The sequence below is a fragment of the Choloepus didactylus genome, chromosome 6 (assembly GCF_015220235.1).
Source record: "Choloepus didactylus isolate mChoDid1 chromosome 6, mChoDid1.pri, whole genome shotgun sequence".
Taxonomy (NCBI): domain Eukaryota; kingdom Metazoa; phylum Chordata; class Mammalia; order Pilosa; family Megalonychidae; genus Choloepus; species Choloepus didactylus.
In genome coordinates, this window is record NC_051312.1 from 53,013,303 (window position 1) to 53,030,654 (window position 17,352).

Sequence of the window (17,352 nt, forward strand, 5' to 3'; positions counted from 1 at the left end):
TTTTTAAATAAATAAATTTTATGATAGTACACTGTTTTCTGTCCAGGGAAAGAAATAAAGGACCATATGATCCTTATTGACTGTAAAAATTAAAAGGAATTAAACTTTTTGTTTTGGGGACTTTTTAAAACTTTAAGACACATTACAAATGGAGCTGTCCAGGGATATTTACAAAACCAAGTTTTAGAGTATTTGCTCCCAAAGATTCAGAACCATCCCATAATTTAATTAAATAGCCTCTCCCATACAAAATAAGTCATTAGTGATTTTAATGAGTTGGAAGTCATTCCCAAGGGAATATATTGACTGTCTTTTTTATAAACTGTCATTATCAGTGTCTGTTGTCTTATGATCAACAGACATGAATGAGTCATCCCAGTTACAATTTTGAGTCACTGATTTAAGGATAGAACACATTTTATAAGCCTGTTTTAAAAATGGCCACCAGATGGGGAAAGGTGGAAAGTGTGTGAGAGTGCGCGTGAGTGTGTGTTTGGGAGGGATGTTGCATGGCTCATGGTCTGATTGCCCGACAAAGCCCGCTTTACGGGATGGAGAGATCCCAAAGAACCTGCCTTTGGACCATTGGCAATGGCCTTCAGGGTAAAGACTGCCTCATCATTTTGAATTTCCCCCTTGCCTCAACATAATGAGATCAGTGCCTCAGTGTCTTGGAAATTGGAGCTGTCTTGCATAGGCTGATTATTGGATGTACAAAATATGCTTATTGGGAGGTCCCTTTTCGATTTGGGGCATTAGAAGGGATTTACTGGAGTGTGGGGTTTGTGGTTTTTGTTTTTGTTTTTTTTTTTTAATCTTTAAATCATTATGTTATTTAGGGATAGTTTTGTCAGTGTTATTTACAAACATATTGTGCACAATAAATGAAAACTATCACGTTATCGCATACTTCTGAAAACCTCAATAGAGCCCAGAGTAGCAGAGTAGAAATTTAGCAAATTCAGCTTATTTATCACTAGTTCCATTGAAACAGTTGAAAATATTGATGTAATAAAGTTTTTTAAATATGCTGTGGATCTCAGAGACATTCTCTCATACTGTTACTGTCAATATTAGAAAAATTATTTTGTTCCTAAAATACAGATATACTGGCCTTGTGGACAAAGATGAAGGAAGACATTAAATGGTTAACAAATACATTGGACCCACCATGTGGTGCTGGCAAAGCAGCTGTAGTTTTGACTCAATTTAGATGGAGGAATAAGAAATAATTGGCTTGAATAGCCAATTCCTTGAACTTAATGGTTCTGCCTGTTTTTCACTGACAATATATACGAACTTGAGATTAAGCCAGGGCCTTCACGCTTTGTGATCAGGAAGAGAGAAGCACACATGCTGAAACAAAATTTCCTAAAACAATATCTATCTTTATTACATTTGATGTATCTTAATATTTTTCTATTTTATTCTTTCCTATTTCAATTAAAAAAAAAATGTTGGCCATGACCCATTAAAATGATTTCACATCACAATTCATTAATTGGTTGTGATCTGAAGTTTAAAAAACACTTGTCTATTCAGAAGTTTTTGTGGGTGTGTGAAGGCAAGGAAGATGAAGTAATGTTTTCCTATCAGTGGGTTAGTAATAAGTGTAGCCATAGTAAAGCGTACACCATTTAGTTAATTAGAATATTTACCATAGGAAATGCTGTTGGATTGATTTCTTTATGAATAGTGCATTTTTGTCTGCTAGGATGAAGTAATTGAGTGTTTCCAATCTGCCCAGATGACAGTCCTTACAATACTTCTTGTTGATGTTAAATGGACTATTGAAACAGCATTTTGTCTGTGTGTCTTGGCTGGTAATGAGCACTGTTTTGTTATCATTAGGGTTACTAGAACAGCTGTTGACACCCAAAGAATGCCTGAGAACACCCATTAGGTAGGAAGATTACAGTTTAATCCTTGTCTGTTCCCTGTGATGCCAGATGCTAGGGTACTTGATCAAACTATAGAAAGGAAAGTAGTGTTCTTTTTTCACAACTTTGGCGTTTCTTTTTCTTTGCCATTTAATAAAAATTGCTCTAGAATTAGAGCATTTAAAATTTTCCTCTTTAAAACGCATCCCACAATTCAAAATAAAAACAAAAATCCTCCAAAACAAGCCGAATTCATTTTAATATTAGAAAATATTAAATTAGCCTAACTAGTTTTATTTCTTAAAATTATCTTTTACAGGATGTGTAATTTAAACCACATATGCCTTTCATTGTGATATATTATTTATACACAAGTGTTTTGCTCTCTGTCTTTTCCAACTGGTAGGGTTTGCTTTGCCTTGAAGAACACACCCTTAAATGTCTCCTGGGCTGTGTTGCTTCATTGAGAACATAAACAATTACAGCATAAAATATTACCTTTGGAAATGAAGTCATGCGTCCTTCTTAATTGCTGAACTCTTGTAATTCTGAAGGGGGTATGTTTAAGTCTGTACTCTTTCACACACACTTGCTAACACAAGCAAATGTGCCTACACACATAGGAAAAAAAATGAATCTTCGAGTTTCTTGTTTTCTAATTATGCATGGTATGCACAGCAGCAGGAATGTCAAAGTAAAAGTCATATGATAGATTTGGAAAGGACTATAGAAGGTAGCAAGTACAAATATTTTACAATAGAGGAAGCTGAGATACAGCGAGGCTTTGCTTTCATCCTTTTGTAATATATGGCTGCTGGAGTGATCTTTCTAAAGCAAACTTGTCATGCTTAAACTTCCTCTGTCAGCTTTCCATGCTTTTAGGCTAAAGTTCTGATTTCTAAAGGTCACTTATAAGGCCCTTTGGGATGACTTTCTGCTTGTCTTGGTAGCTTCTCTTGCCTCTTGTAGCCATACTGTTTGTAATCCTTGAATTCCTTGATGGTCTTGTCTCTTGACCATATGGCTTGTAATTCTTTAGTTCCTTGATGGCTTTATTTCTTTGACCATTCTGCTTTCACACATGATATCCCCTCTGCCTGGAAGGCATCCTATCCTTGCTTACCCCCAAACACATAAGTTCAAGGGCATTCAATATTTTCTTTTTTCTTTTCTTTTCTTTTCTTTTCTTTTCTTTTCTTTTCTTTTCTTTTCTTTTTCCTTCCTTCCTTCCTTCCTTCCTTCCTCTCTCTCCCCCTTCCCTCCCTCCCTCCCTCCCTTCCTTCCTTCCTTTTTCTTCCTTTCTAACTATGAACCCAGTGTGAAAACTACATTTTATATCACGGATATATATGTATTTGTGTGTGTGTATATATACATATGTATGTATGTGTGTATCTGTATATATACATGTAATCCAAGTAATTATCATGACACAATACTCATTCTTTTTATATGTCATGTATTTACCTTGCCTTTAGCTATTCATTCTATTTCTTTGGAAAAAAAAAATGCTCTTTGCTACCCACTAGTAGATTTCATGTCCCTCGTTGACTACCAGCTTCCTAAGGGAAGGTAGGAAGTATTTTCAGTGTTTTTGGTTGCACTGAATTAGTGTTCTGGGGGATGCCAGATGCCCTATACGAGCAAGATTGTCTTAAGTAATGACGAATTATCATGCTCAGTGTGTCAGTTGCATCCCTATGGAGAAACATTGTCAGTCTAAGGAGTGAGACTGTAGACTGAGATAACAGCTCTCTATAAAGTAGTATCTCTCTCTTTCACCCCTCAGAACAAGAGCCCCACCTTTGGAAGCCTTTCTTGAGCTCAAGATGTGATTTGGTCATCTTTCCTAGCTGTGCCATCCTTATTATATCATTTACCTGTATCATTTATTGTCTTCTCCACAGCCTCTGGAAGCTCTTGAGGATAGAGACTATGTCTTACTTGCCTTTGTGAACCTGGTGCCTACCTCACAGGCACAAATCTAATAGGTGCTCAATAAATAGACAATGAAGAGGTTTGTCTGAATGTCCCACTGAGGGTTGATAGCAGAGGTTGGACAAACAAACAAAATACTGCCCAGGCTTCTTGACTCTCAAACCATTGCAGTGTATCACATTTTTTAGTGTTGGGTAGGACTTGGAATAAGGACCTCTAGTCAGTGGATGAATTGTTTTTTCCTGTGGAGGAACTGTGAGGAGGCAATATCATTTATGTTCTTATTTATAAAATGATAAATAATAGTCTTTTTTTGTTTTGTTTTTAGTCAGGTATTGAGGTTAAATTTATATACAGTAAAATTGTACGGTTCTGAGAGTTTTGATAAATGCATAAAATTGTGCAGCCACCAATACAATCAAGATATAAAACATTTGCATTAGTAACCAACCTTTCTCCCACCACCAGCCTTTGGCTACCACTCATCTGTTCTTTGTCTCTATAGGTTTGCCTTTTCCAGAATGCCCTATGTATGGGGAATCATACAATATGTGGCTTTTGTGATTCTGGCTTTTTGACTTAACATAAGGTATTTGAGATTTGCCCATGTTATTGCTTCTATCAGTAGTTTGTTCCTTTTTGTTGCTGGATAGTAATACCTTGTTTAGATGTATCAAAGTTTGTTTATCCATGTGGCCAGTTGAAGACTATTTGGGTTGTTCCAGTTCTGGTGATGTACTTTAGAGTTTGCTAGGTCATATGGTCGTAAGTGTATATTTTAATTTATAAAAACTGTCAATTTTTCAAGTGGTTGTACTGTTTCGCACTCTAACCAGCAGTATATGAGAATTCTGATTGTTCCACATCTTCATCTGTTATTATTATTTTTAAAATTTTAGCCATTCTAATAGTTGTATGGTGGTATCTCATTGTGGTTTAATTTGCATTTCCCTAATGACTAATGTTGAACATCTTTTTATGTGCCTATTTGCCATTTGTTTATCTATGGTGGTATCACTTCAAATCTTTGACATATTCTTAAATTTGGTTTTTCTTATGATTGAGTTTTGAAAGTTAACTATACAAATCTTTAATCCTTAATTTCTCCCAATCTGTCATGTGTCTTTTCCTTTTCTTAACAATGGCAACACAATTTTGAAAGTCTTTAATGGAACTGTAGTAAAGGGCCCTAAAATAGGCCCTAAAATAAGTAGAGATCATAAAAGGAACTCAGCATTCTTCATGTCCTACAGCAGAAAATTTTTAGTTTTTAAATTTATTTTTGAGATTTGAAGCTGGCATTGTCTCTAGCCTCTATTGTTAAGAAGATTATATACTGGAATGTTCATATACCGTAAATAAATAATGACTTTGTACAAGATAATTACTTTTCTCTGTAGTAATTAGCATTTTTTTTTTAAAGTTCCAGTATTATAGCAGCTGTCTTAAATATTCCAAGGCTGCAGAGAAAGAAGCATTGGATTCCTTCTGCTGGGAATCTCTGTGTCACTGTATTTGAAACACCAGGGAAGATGCTAGATAGCATGAGGCCAATTTACCTTGCTGCCTAAAACTAGTAGAAATGTTGTACAAGACATTAGAAAGGTGCCTATTGTTACGTCTAATTCAATTCTAGAGGTACTAAAACATGTAATGTCAGAAAAATATCTCTAGAACAAAATCTGACTAAAATGACATACATATTGTTTTGGTCACATTTCTGCAGTGTGGAGAGCAATATCTTCATGGATATGTGGCTGTTCTTATTTTCAAAATGCGATAATGGGATTTTTAAAGTTAAATTTAATTGAATGTTCCAGTGATATCTTAATAATAGCAAGTTAAGAATATAGTGAACTGGTGGATTTTAATCCAAAAAATAATTTTTAAAAACCACTGCAAAAATATCCTTCGAAGCAAAAGCCTCACCTTCCTAGCACAGTGCCTTTTTTGTACATACGTAGATAATGGATACTTTATAAATGTTTGTTGAACATATGACAGGATATCTCCCATTTTCTTTTAAAGGAAAACAATTAAGTTGCAAGTCTTATTCCTTTCGGCTTAGTGGCTTCCAATAGCAAAGGCATTCCCATCCTAAGTTATACAGACTGCCAGAAATAGCACTGAGATATTAAAGTCTCATTAGATTTTTTTTGAAAGATATTTTCAAGGATTTCTTTTTTCATTTTGCAAATGAAGAATCCAGGTGTCAAGAGATGAACACGTTTCTAATTATATGATTTTATATTTGTAAAGCTATGTCCCGTACATGGAAACAGATTCTGGAAGAATACTCACAAAACATGACTGTGTTCATCACTGGGAGTTGGTATTGTGGGTGTTTATATCTGTTACTTCAGTTTTTAAAAACAAATAGCATAAGTTACTTTTGTTATTGTAAGAAGGTGTGGAGTAAAAGATTACTTGCCCAAAGATATGGAAAAATGGCAGATAAGAAATTAAACACTTAATTAGCTTTGGCTAGAACTTAGGTGTTATGTGTGCATCTACACTATTTAGGGACAAGAGAGACCTTCCCTTCAAAATTTGTTCCATCTGAGGCCTTTCTCCAAATTTAGCCCCCCCCCCCAATTCTCATACTGTAGACATCTATTAATTGATGATTGGCCTTAAATTCTGATGATTGAAAAAAAGAAGCCCTGGAGAAGTCACGGGGCTAGTATTAGTCTTGGTCATTATCGCCATGTATTTGTTGAGTTAAAAGACCCATCATCCTTAAAAGACCCTGTGTTCTTTAGAACCTATATGTAATTTAGTGACTTTTTAAACTGCCAAATAATATTTGAGATATAATCAGCAATGTGGCATCAGCAGTACTATTTTATCTAACACAAATAGGAGGGCTTATTCAAATTTAGATAACACTGGGTTAATCACAGTATGTTTAAAATTAAATAATTCCATGGCAGAAGGCCCAGACCGGCAAGATGGAGCCCACAGGGGTACACGCTTGGCAATCAGCAAACAGGTCAGGCTTGCTTAGGGAGAATTTTACAGGGAATTTTAAAGGCACCTTGTTGAAACATGATGTTCTTCCTTACTCTGTAGATACTTTAGCATTAGTGAATTTTATGGGGAAGAACAGATCAGAATTTAACCACTGGGGAGTTGTAGCAGTTTGAATTAAACAATTGCACCCTTTAAATTTTAATTTTGAAATCAGTGTGTACTAGTGTTTGGGCGTTCAGCTTTATTTTTCTAGTAAGGTGATGTGCTTTTGTAATTTTGATCTCTGTGGTAAAAAGTTTGGAGTATTGCATTGTGTGGGTGTAATTTGCAGACATGTGCTCCATTGCAGTTGGCATGCCCTGAGAGACTTAACTATAAAGAACTCTGTTACCAAAAAAAAAAAAGTATATAAAACATAAATCCGTGTGTGTTTTTTTTTTTCTCCTACTGAGTAAAGTTCTAACTTTTATCTGTGCTTTGTCACTAAATTGCTTAAAGTCATTCTAATCTTTTTGAGAATGGATCTTGTCTTCCTTTGTCCTTCCACAAATGTCTTATTAGGGATGCAGTTTCTTGTCAATTAAGAGTTCTTTACTCTGTCAAGCTGACCTCAGCTTATTTTCTTTTAAAATGAAGTGTTTGATCTTGAAGGGCTGTTCCAGCTCAAGATCGTTGACTCCATGTTCCTAGAACTTAAGAGTCCAGATCTGTAGTTTTGACTGACTTCCAGTTCTAGGGTTTCTACACCAGTTAGTGTTTCTCTTGTGTAAAAGAGGTTTTTTTCCCTAGGAAGAGCACCAAAGGATGTGTGATAGTTGGCCTAGTATTAGTCAAGTTTCTGTCCACTAGATTCAGACAGCTCTCAGGAGCAGCAAGAACTGATGATAAGATAATAGGTATAACTGTTGAGCTCATTATAGTTACTTGACATTGTCTGATCTTCACAGCACCTTACAAGATTTATTATTTTTGCCTCCGTTTAGAAATGAAGAAGCCAGGGCCTCAAAAGATAAACAGCTTGGCCAAGTTCACCCAGCTAGTAGTCCATAGTTAAACCTTGGTTAGCTCTGGTTTCAATGTTATGCATTTCCAACACTCCCAGGCTAGCTCCAATTTGGAGCAAGTCAGCTCTCTTTGAATTACCCTTCAGTGGCCTTGTGAGTTGGTGGGGTGCTCTGACCTTGTATGATTTTGTTGTTGTTCCTGTGTTATGTTTATTTCTACTTAGGAACCCAGGATGACAGATCACTGGGTTTAATTGCAGATGTTACTGGTGAGATTGTGTTGATCATGTGACTATGAAGGCACTGATCCAGAGATGCATCTACTAGCTGAAAATTTTCTATACAGCTTTCTTTTATTTATGTATTTTAATATTTTTATGACTTATGAACCTAAATACTTGTAATTATGGTGTAGGGCTTCCATTTGTAAATTGTTCACAGTTTAACCCATCACCCAGCATCCTTTCCTAACCATCTGAATTTTAAGTCTGTGCAGCTTGGATTCTCTTGCGGGTGCTGGTGATGTCAGGTCTGGAATCTATTCTTAAGACTTTCTGTAGGTTGTTTATTACCATTAGCCCTCATTATTTTAAATGAATAACTGCCCACCTTGTTCTCTGTAACTACATGTTTCCAGAGCTTCTCTAGAGATAACATCTTGTAGTCATTTCTTGTCCCTTTTTTACTTTATTCATAAATGTTTTGTTAAGTCAAGCCCAGAAAGTATGAGGGAAAACACCTAAAAGACAGAACCTCTCAAGGTGCATGAAAATCAGTACAATTTAGAAACAAATGTTGCTTCTGAATCTGAAGCTTTGAAACAAACCTCACTGTGAGTTTAACATATATTAGTTTGTAAATATGGAGTCCCACTAATTACATTTACACCTCACAGCAAAACTACCTGTTAATGTCTTGTTACGCTGAGGAAAAAATGGGAGAATTGTATACGTGTTTTAAAACAATTGGAATGCAGAGAATAGTGTGGTGTAAATCCTCTCTAATTATGTGTGTTTTTTCTGATGAGGCAATTAATCAGTTTTTCTGTTGCTGTGATTCTCGCCTGAATTCAAATTTTGCTAAGCTTATAGTTAACTCTGTGGCATGCTTCCTTTTATAAAGCAATGAATTATTGGTTGTTCTTTCTCCTTGTATTGGCATCACTAAAAAGTACCAAAATGGTGTGATATTTAACAGAACCACTGTTTATTTATATCAGATTATTTTGCCTTTCAATATGATTAAAAGTTTTGTTGTATTTTTAAGAATGATTTCATTGGTGAAGGTCAAATAAGTGTGCAATGAGAGTGACTCACTAGTTCATAATGGCAAACTAATAGTCTTTAAATTTCGCTATATGGCAAACTTTTCAGAAATGTCTTTTCCATAAAATGAACATCAGGTACTTTGATCAGTTAGAGTGGGCCCATCAATAAAAACTGCAGAAGAAGGTGAATCATAGAAGTATATAATGTCAGGCCGGGAAGTTACCCGATGAATCAGTTCAATCAGCTCATTTTGCAGAGAAGCAAACTGAGGTTCAGTATTACAGCTCTGTGGCAGTGCCTGGAGTTGAGCTTGCTTCTTCTGACCACTATTTTCCTGCTACTTCCCTGGTATCTTGCTACAACAGTTTATGAAAAACAAAAGGTTTCCCTCTCCCCCCAGGGATGATATCTGACTAAAACAGTATTGGGGCCACTGCTTAAAAATAGTAGTTCTCAGAGAAGTATTTTAATTTACTTTTTCTTAATAGGTATTTTTTAATTGAGCCTGTTTTCAACGACATCAAATTGTGGCATGCATGTGAGTCTTTACCATCATAAGGAGTCATCTCAAGAGAAGTTTCATGGTTCTTTAATTGCTAAAGCTACTTACAGTTTTTCTTTTTTAAATTGTCACACATATGTTCTCTTTCTGAGATTCATTGAGGATGCACCAAAGTCTTGGGATGTAACCCTCCCCCAGTTTAACCTTGGTAGGACTCAGGGCCTTGCTTGATTTTCTATCTTGACCACCATTAGAGAGAAGCAGCAGGATTTAACTGGTACTTAGGAAGGCTCAGAATTTGTAGTTAAGGTCATATACTCTGGATTTCATATTTCCTGCTACATCACTTGTTGACTGGCCTTGGGGAGGTTATTTTCCTCATAAGCCCCGCTTTCCCCATTTGTAAAGTGGGATTTTGGGTAGTCTTATGTTTTGAGCATTTACTCCATTTTGACTGCTGCTTTTTTTTTTTTTTTCCTTCTGCTTTTGTTGTTGTTACTGTTATTTCTAAGACAAAAATCTTTCCTGATCTGCCTTGGGAAAAGCTAGTAAAAAAGAATGCACATCCCATTCCTAAATATCGGTGGGAACAGAGAAGGGGAAAAGGGATTTACCTACCTCAGTCCTGTAGGTGTCACCTCCTTTAAAAGAAAATTTTACCTGGCTGAAATGATGAAAGTAACAGAATGTTATGTTAGTTACTGTTATTAGCTGACTTTGTTCTGCTTGATTTCTCTTCTCCTCATATGAATGTGTGTAATCTAGTAATGGGAATACCCCACATAATGAATTTTCATGGTGATTTCTAGAGACAAGAGCGCTGGGGCCTCCAATAGAATTAAACAGCAGGTAAGAGGCCGAGGACCCTGAGTGAGGCAACTGATTCCATGCATGTTGGGATTTTCCCCATAAGAAGGTGCCTTACTCAGTCTTTGAAAGTATTGATATTAAGTGAAGTTTGGAAGGGGCTAACTCAAAAGGCAGCTGCAAAGTAAGAAAGATAGTTAATGAAGTATTTTATAGCTGTTTGAATTGGTTAATTGTTGTGAGTAGCATTGAGTGGGTTCCCTCCTTTCTGCTGACTCTCTAAGGGAAAACTGGAATTGAACTGCATACCTGTCGTGTATGCACTTGTCTCTACCCTGAAATCTGTTCATAGGCTAAAAATGAAATCCACTTGAAACTATTACCTGGAGAACTTTTATAGGTTTTGCAGAAAATATGACTGTGGCAGAGCTACTACATGTTTTTACTGTCCTTGTCAGTGACACTAAAAACCATCCTTGTCTGCAGATCTGTTCTATCAAGTCATGGGGTATTCATTTGTTTATATTTATTAAGTACAGCACTTTGACACTGAGAAGGCATCCTGGCTCACTCATAGTAGGTAGTTTGCAACAGTATTATCAAGGATACTTCAAGGGAGAAAATCCAGGATCTGGGTAAAAGGAGAATCAGGTTGGATGTTTCTAAATTATGGAACATAATTTATAAGAAAAAATTAACTTTTCTGTTTTCTGATCATTGCTTTCTGAAGCCAAATTATGGCTAATTCCGTATATGCCTTCTGTACTCACTGTTCTTGCTTCTTTATAAATTTTCAGTACCTAATAATTTTGCCTTTGAATTATATGTTTTAAAACTAATATCACTTAGTCAACACTCCTCTCAATTTTATGTTTTCTAGGGACATCAGTATGAACAACATTACTCAATTACCAGAAGATGCATTTAAGAACTTTCCTTTTCTAGAAGAGCTGTAAGTATTACTTTGGAATTTTATTTTTTTTGTATTTTGCTGTTCTTTGGAAGCTCTTACAACAGAGATAGTTTAGTGTTTTCTGTTAGGAGGCATTTGCATAGCTTAATTTTGGTGAGCATTGTGCAGAGGATAGCATAGTTTTTTTTTTTTGTTTTTTTTTTTTTTTTTACTGTGGGGCATTCTTGATTTTTTTTTTTAAGCAGCGTAACTGCTGAAGCTATTTTTGAAAGCCAGAACTTTAAAAAAAAAAATGCTACGTTCACAGAACTTTTGCTGCAATTATTTTAACCATGAAAGCTGCAGTGACACAAGTTAATTACAGCGTTATCCTGAGATAACAAGGCTGCTGTGTAATTACCATTGTTGCCAATGGGAGTTGCTGTTGTTTGGGTAACACAGCCATAAAGAAAAATAATACTAGGTGTTTCAGGGTCATGATGCAGCAAACAACTTTGACAGCTAGTACAAAGCAGAGTGTAGTTTGGGGGCCCCCTTGGATGTTTGCAGCTGACCTTTGGGGATGGGATGAAAACATGGGGCATTTTCTGGGTCTCTAAGAACACCTTTCACTTTAAGAATGCTTCTGAGCTTGTCAGTTGCATCTCACATTTCCAGTTTCTCAGAACGTGAGTAGAGCTGAGGCAGGGGAGTGATCCAGGATGAAGGAGATGTCCTAGATGTCCTTTGAAACGGGTCTACTGGCGAATTGTTTTGGGGAAGTTGTGGATTTGGGTAGATTTTAACAGTTTACATTGTGGAAAATGTTTTTCTACTTCGGATTTTTTTTTTTTTTTTTTTTTTAAGAATTTTTAAAATCTCTGTTCTGTTTTGTGCTCCACACTTTTTTGAAATTCTTAAGTGAAACATGCAGTTTTAGATCTTAAAAGAATGGGAAATTATATTTTAAGAATCTAGGTGAAAAAATAGAATAGGACTTGAATCAAGTTAAATATAGGCTGTGAAAAGCCACCCTAATGGATTATGTAATATGTGGAGGTAAGAAGGTGAAAGTTTGATACTAAGAACATCAAAGAAATATAGCCCTGAAGGAATCTAAATTCATATTACAGATTGTGTCTCACAGCCAAGCTGCTGAGTAGTAGATCCCAGCTGAGTGACTGCCTCGTATCTTGCCTCAGCCCCTCCCCCAGAATGGGGAACAGGACTTAAAAATAAGACATACCGGTTATAGATTATGTTTTCTGTTTCTAATAGAATATTGAAATAGCAGTTAAGGATTTAATAACATTAAGGAGAAATTTTTTCTTCCCACATTTCTTAGTTGAACCTAATGCTCCCACCACAAAAACCAAACAGATTATTTGCCACTTCCAAGCTTGTGAACTGGGTCAGTTTATTTAGCCTCTCTGTGTTCAGTCTCTTCATCTGTAACATGCAGTTAAGAATAATCCCTCCCTGGTAGCGATCGATCGGTTGAAGACAAAATGAATTAATTTACATTTACATATTTAAGACTGAGCATGAAACAGAGTGGTGTTATGTAATGCTAGTTAGTATTTATTTTAAGATGTTGAAAGTGCATAGGTAAAGAAAAGGCTGTAGTATATCTGCTAAATGTTATCTTTGGGTAAGAGGATTAAGTATATTTTTTCTTTTTGCCGATCTGTATTTTTTGCTGTTGTGTTTTTCTATAGCGCATATCAATTATTTTTAGTAAAAAGTTATTAATTTTTAATTAAAATTTTGAGTCAAAAAGGGGTATTTGAAGTCCCCACCCTGATGAGGCTTTAAGCTGTTTTATCTATACCTTTTTAATTTCATATGAAGACTTTAGGATTACTCTCTCTATAGAAGTAATTATGTAATGAGAGGACATTAACAAGTGGTTGTTTAAGCATCGTATAACCACTGTGGGATATGTGATGGTACCTGACATGAAACAGAGGTACGCAGTATCTAGACGACCTTTGTTGTTGCCTTTGATTGCCAGTTATAGTCTGAGGAATTTCACATGAGGATCTTGATATGGAGTCAAACCTGGCTAATCTCTGCTTTGTGAAGTTCACATCTTGGATTTCTTAAAATCTCCAAAGAACAAGTTATATGTCAACATCATGAATTGTGTCAACTGAGACTTAATTGGAACCAAATTGGATTTGACCACTAGTTCTTTGTAGATAGGTCATGTTCTCTCCTCCTTATTCCTAGTGATAAAGCCCATCAAATCAAGTCAGTTCAACTTTCCAAATACGGAATTTGAAAATGAATTCAGTTAGGAGAGCTGATGGTTAATTTTAAAGAATACTTAGAAATAGTCTTTAATATTGTGGGTTTACTTCAGGCATTCAAGGGAATTGGTTTTCCATGTTAATATAAGCATGGTAAAAAGTCCATGTATTTTTTTCTTCATAAAATATTGTAGTTGGTCTTGACATTCCAAAATGATACTGCCATGACTATTGCAGTATTTCATAAACAGCATAAACGTTTGTCCAGAAGTCATCTGGAAATCATTTAAGAGTGATTGTGAAGCTGAAGTAACCAGAGTAGAAATGAATGATTTGCTGAGTGTTTTTTCCATGAGAGTTAATGGGGTGTGCTTTACAAGATATGACTGGTTTTGGCCAAATTTAATATGGTAATCCAGAATGTTTGTAGTAGTTTGGTGCAATGGATATTTACACATTCACTTTTTCTTGCAACAAGCATTGAATTTTAACTCCATGCCAGTCCCTGTGGAAGGTGGTGGTGATACTGAGACAAGTAAGCGTGGTCTCAAACATTTGACGGTCTGTCTAGAGCTATGTGCTCTCTGACACCTTAGCAACTAGCCATAGGTGGCTATTTAAATCGGTATTTAAAGTAATTAAAATGAAATAAAATTAAAATTTCAGTTCCTTAGTTGTACCATCCAAATATCAAGTGTCCAATAGTTATGTGTAGCTAATGGCTGCTGTATTGGGCAGTGCAGATATAGAACATTTCTTCCATCACTGAGGAAATTTCTGTTGGACACTTTTGATCTAGAGGTAGAGTTGGAACTTGCAATTGGTGCAGCGTGTTGAAGACTGATGTAGAACTGAGTGCAGGGCCAGTGGAGCCTAGAAGCAGTGTATCTACTTGAAACTGTGGAATTGGAAAAGGCCTCCCAGAATAGCTTCATCTGAGCTTTGAAGGACACAAAGGAATTAGCCAGATATGAGTATGGGTAGTGAGAGTGTTCCAGGAAGAACTTCACAGCATGTGCAAAGGCACTGGTGGAATTTCAGAAGAGGACGTATGAAGTGGTTGGTTATGGCAAGATTGAAGGGTTTGTATAGAGAGAAATGTCAGGAGATAAGGCCGGATCATGAAGGAACTTTTAAAGCTAGGAGTTTAGACTTTTTCTGAAAGTTTAATATGAAATGAGGGGCAAGTGATAGGGAAGAGACTAGGATTTTTGCCCTGAATGACTGGATGCTTTCCACTGACCCTGGAAGCACAGAGAACTGATCTATTTAGGGCATTAAGATTAATTTTGTAAAGATATGATGACAAATTGCACGTATATAAAGCTTTGTACACATTTAATTCTTGTAACTCTATGAGAAAAGATAGTGTTACAAAGGTAGAAGCTGAGCTGAAGAGGTTAAATGCCTCATTCAAGTACACATGCCTGGTATGTAGTATTGCTGGGACTTGAAGTCGGGTCTCTGGAGCCCTGTACTGTCTGCAACACTGTGAGTAACGTGTATGTAATCTCAGGGGAAATATTTCATCCAACTTTTTCAGTGAAACATACTTTAGAGACTGTTGTTGCCAGTTGTTTTATTTTCCCATTTAGCTTACTTTTTAAAGTTTTATAGCTCATAAACATCTTTACCCAGTGATTTCCCCACCCCTGCATCCCCCACTCTGGAAATACACAAACTTGGATTCTGGCTCCTAATTTCAATACAAGGAGGGTCTGAAATCTTGGGAAAGTCTCTTGACTTTTGCACCTGAGTTTCCTTGTCTTTAAAATGGGGATAATAACCTCTCCTGTCTGCTCATCACAGGACTGATGGTAAAGGGAAATGGGACAGTATGTATAAAAGTGCTTTGTCATCATAAAGGGCTGTGTTCATGTGTGGTAAGATAAATTTCTCTAATCATCTTAAACATTGCAGTCTGTTTTTTCGTTTGTTTTTTTTTTAATTTTTTGTTTGTTTGTTGTTTAGGGAAAATGTTTTTCTTGGGGATGAGAGTTGGAGTTGGCCACTATTGGTTTGTATTTAGAAATGTAAAAAGAAAGTCAGAATTTTTGGAAAACATTCATTTAGCTTTGGCGCGATCTATTTGCCTGAGGTGACGGCTTTCTTTTAGACTTGTCAGGGCATTTGTAGCCATTTGGGGAATGGCTGAAATTTGGAGTTGTGAAAATGATTTTGCCAAAAACAGCAGAAAAAAATATCCAACTACTTTTCCATAGGCTATCACTGAAAAGTCCCTGAGGATGTTACTTTGGGCTTGGATGTTGCAACAGCAGTAGAAGCCATTGCCAGTGCTGGCACTTGCACAGTTATTGTTTAATACATATGCTATGACTGGGATAATTCCATTCACTTCAAAATGTAATTTGACTTTGGAAGACTCTATAGTGCTAAAATGAAACTTGGGTCTGTGCGCACTACTTTCTGATCACTCATGGGTATTTTTTTTTTTTTTTTTGTCTTCAGGACAATTAATTCTTAATGGAGGCATTACTTTACAAAAGAGGAGTAATAAATAATTTGAATGGGGAAATTTAAAATTAAATACAAACAGAGGTGGGCCAAAACTAAGTAGTTAAAAAGAAAAGTAGTTTTAAATAGTTGAATTTGGCCAGTACTCCATTTATTTCCTTGTTTGTTTGTTTACTTGCTCACTATTAATATTCTGTACCAAAATAATTTCAGACTTACAAAAAGTTGCAAACATTTTCGTACATACCTTTCACTCATATTCCCCAGGTGTTAAATTACACCATATGTGCATTATGATTCTCTCTCCATGTATAAATACACACACATTTCCCCTAAATATTGCAGTGTTTGTTCCAAAAACATAATGATACTCTCTTATATAACCACACTACAATTGTCAAACTCATAAAATTAGCATTGATATATACTATCATCTAATCTACAATATTTATTCAAATTCAGCAGCTATCCTGCTAATGTCCTTTATACCAAAAGAAAAAAAAATTCTGGTCCAGGATCTCAAATTGCTTCAGTTTGCTGTACCTCAGTCATTTATTTTAAATTTGTGAAACTACTTTTTTCATATTCTCTGCCTGAGTTAATGGAGATGATTAAAATTGGTCAAATCTGGGAAAGGGAAATTATTTTGGGACATAATAAAAATAATGGCAGCCAACATTTATTGAGAGTTTATTATATGCTAAAAACTTAATACACAGTACCTGATTTAATGCTCATAAGGTTTCTATGAGATAGATAGTATTTATTCTTGTCAGTTTACAGATGGGGGCACAAATGCTTTAGAAAGGTGAAAAACCTTATCATGGTCATGTTATAAGTAGCAGAGCAAGGATTTGAATTCATGTTGGTCTGGTTCGAGTTTTTCCTATTGACATCTAAGATACCCTGTTGCCTCGAGAGGCCCAGGATTGGAGGAAAGCTTAGGGACTGTCCACTTAACTATCACCTGCAGTTCTAAGTAGTCCACAGCTAACCATCAAAGGTGATTGGCTGCCCCAAATTTCCCTCAGTATGCTCACTGAACAAATTTATTAGCAAGGAGTTACTCCTAGAATGACGTTTTTTGTTTTTTTTTTTTTTAATTTTATTTTGAAATAAATTCAGACTTACAGGAACAATTACAAAAACAATACAAAACCCATACACAGAGCTCCAGCATACCCTGACCCCCCTCACCCGATACCCCAATCCACCAACTTTAACATGCTGTCACACCACCATTTCTTTCTTTCCCTCCCTCCCTCCCTATCATCCATCATCTATTGCTCTGTCTTCTGATCATATGAGAGCAAGCTGCACACACAGAATGACGTTTTTTAATAGACAATAGTAGCCATACC

At 35.9% G+C, this 17,352-nt stretch overlaps 1 protein-coding gene across 2 annotated transcripts in view; it reads left to right on the forward strand.

The window, feature by feature from the left end:
• LGR4 (leucine rich repeat containing G protein-coupled receptor 4) overlaps positions 1-17,352 on the forward strand; it is a 107,853-nt gene that overhangs the window by 46,199 nt on the left and 44,302 nt on the right. For both annotated transcript variants that reach the window (XM_037839138.1, XM_037839139.1), the window contains one exon: positions 11,253-11,324. In XM_037839138.1, coding sequence (XP_037695066.1) covers positions 11,253-11,324 — 72 coding nt within the window. The remainder of the gene's footprint in view (positions 1-11,252; positions 11,325-17,352) is intronic.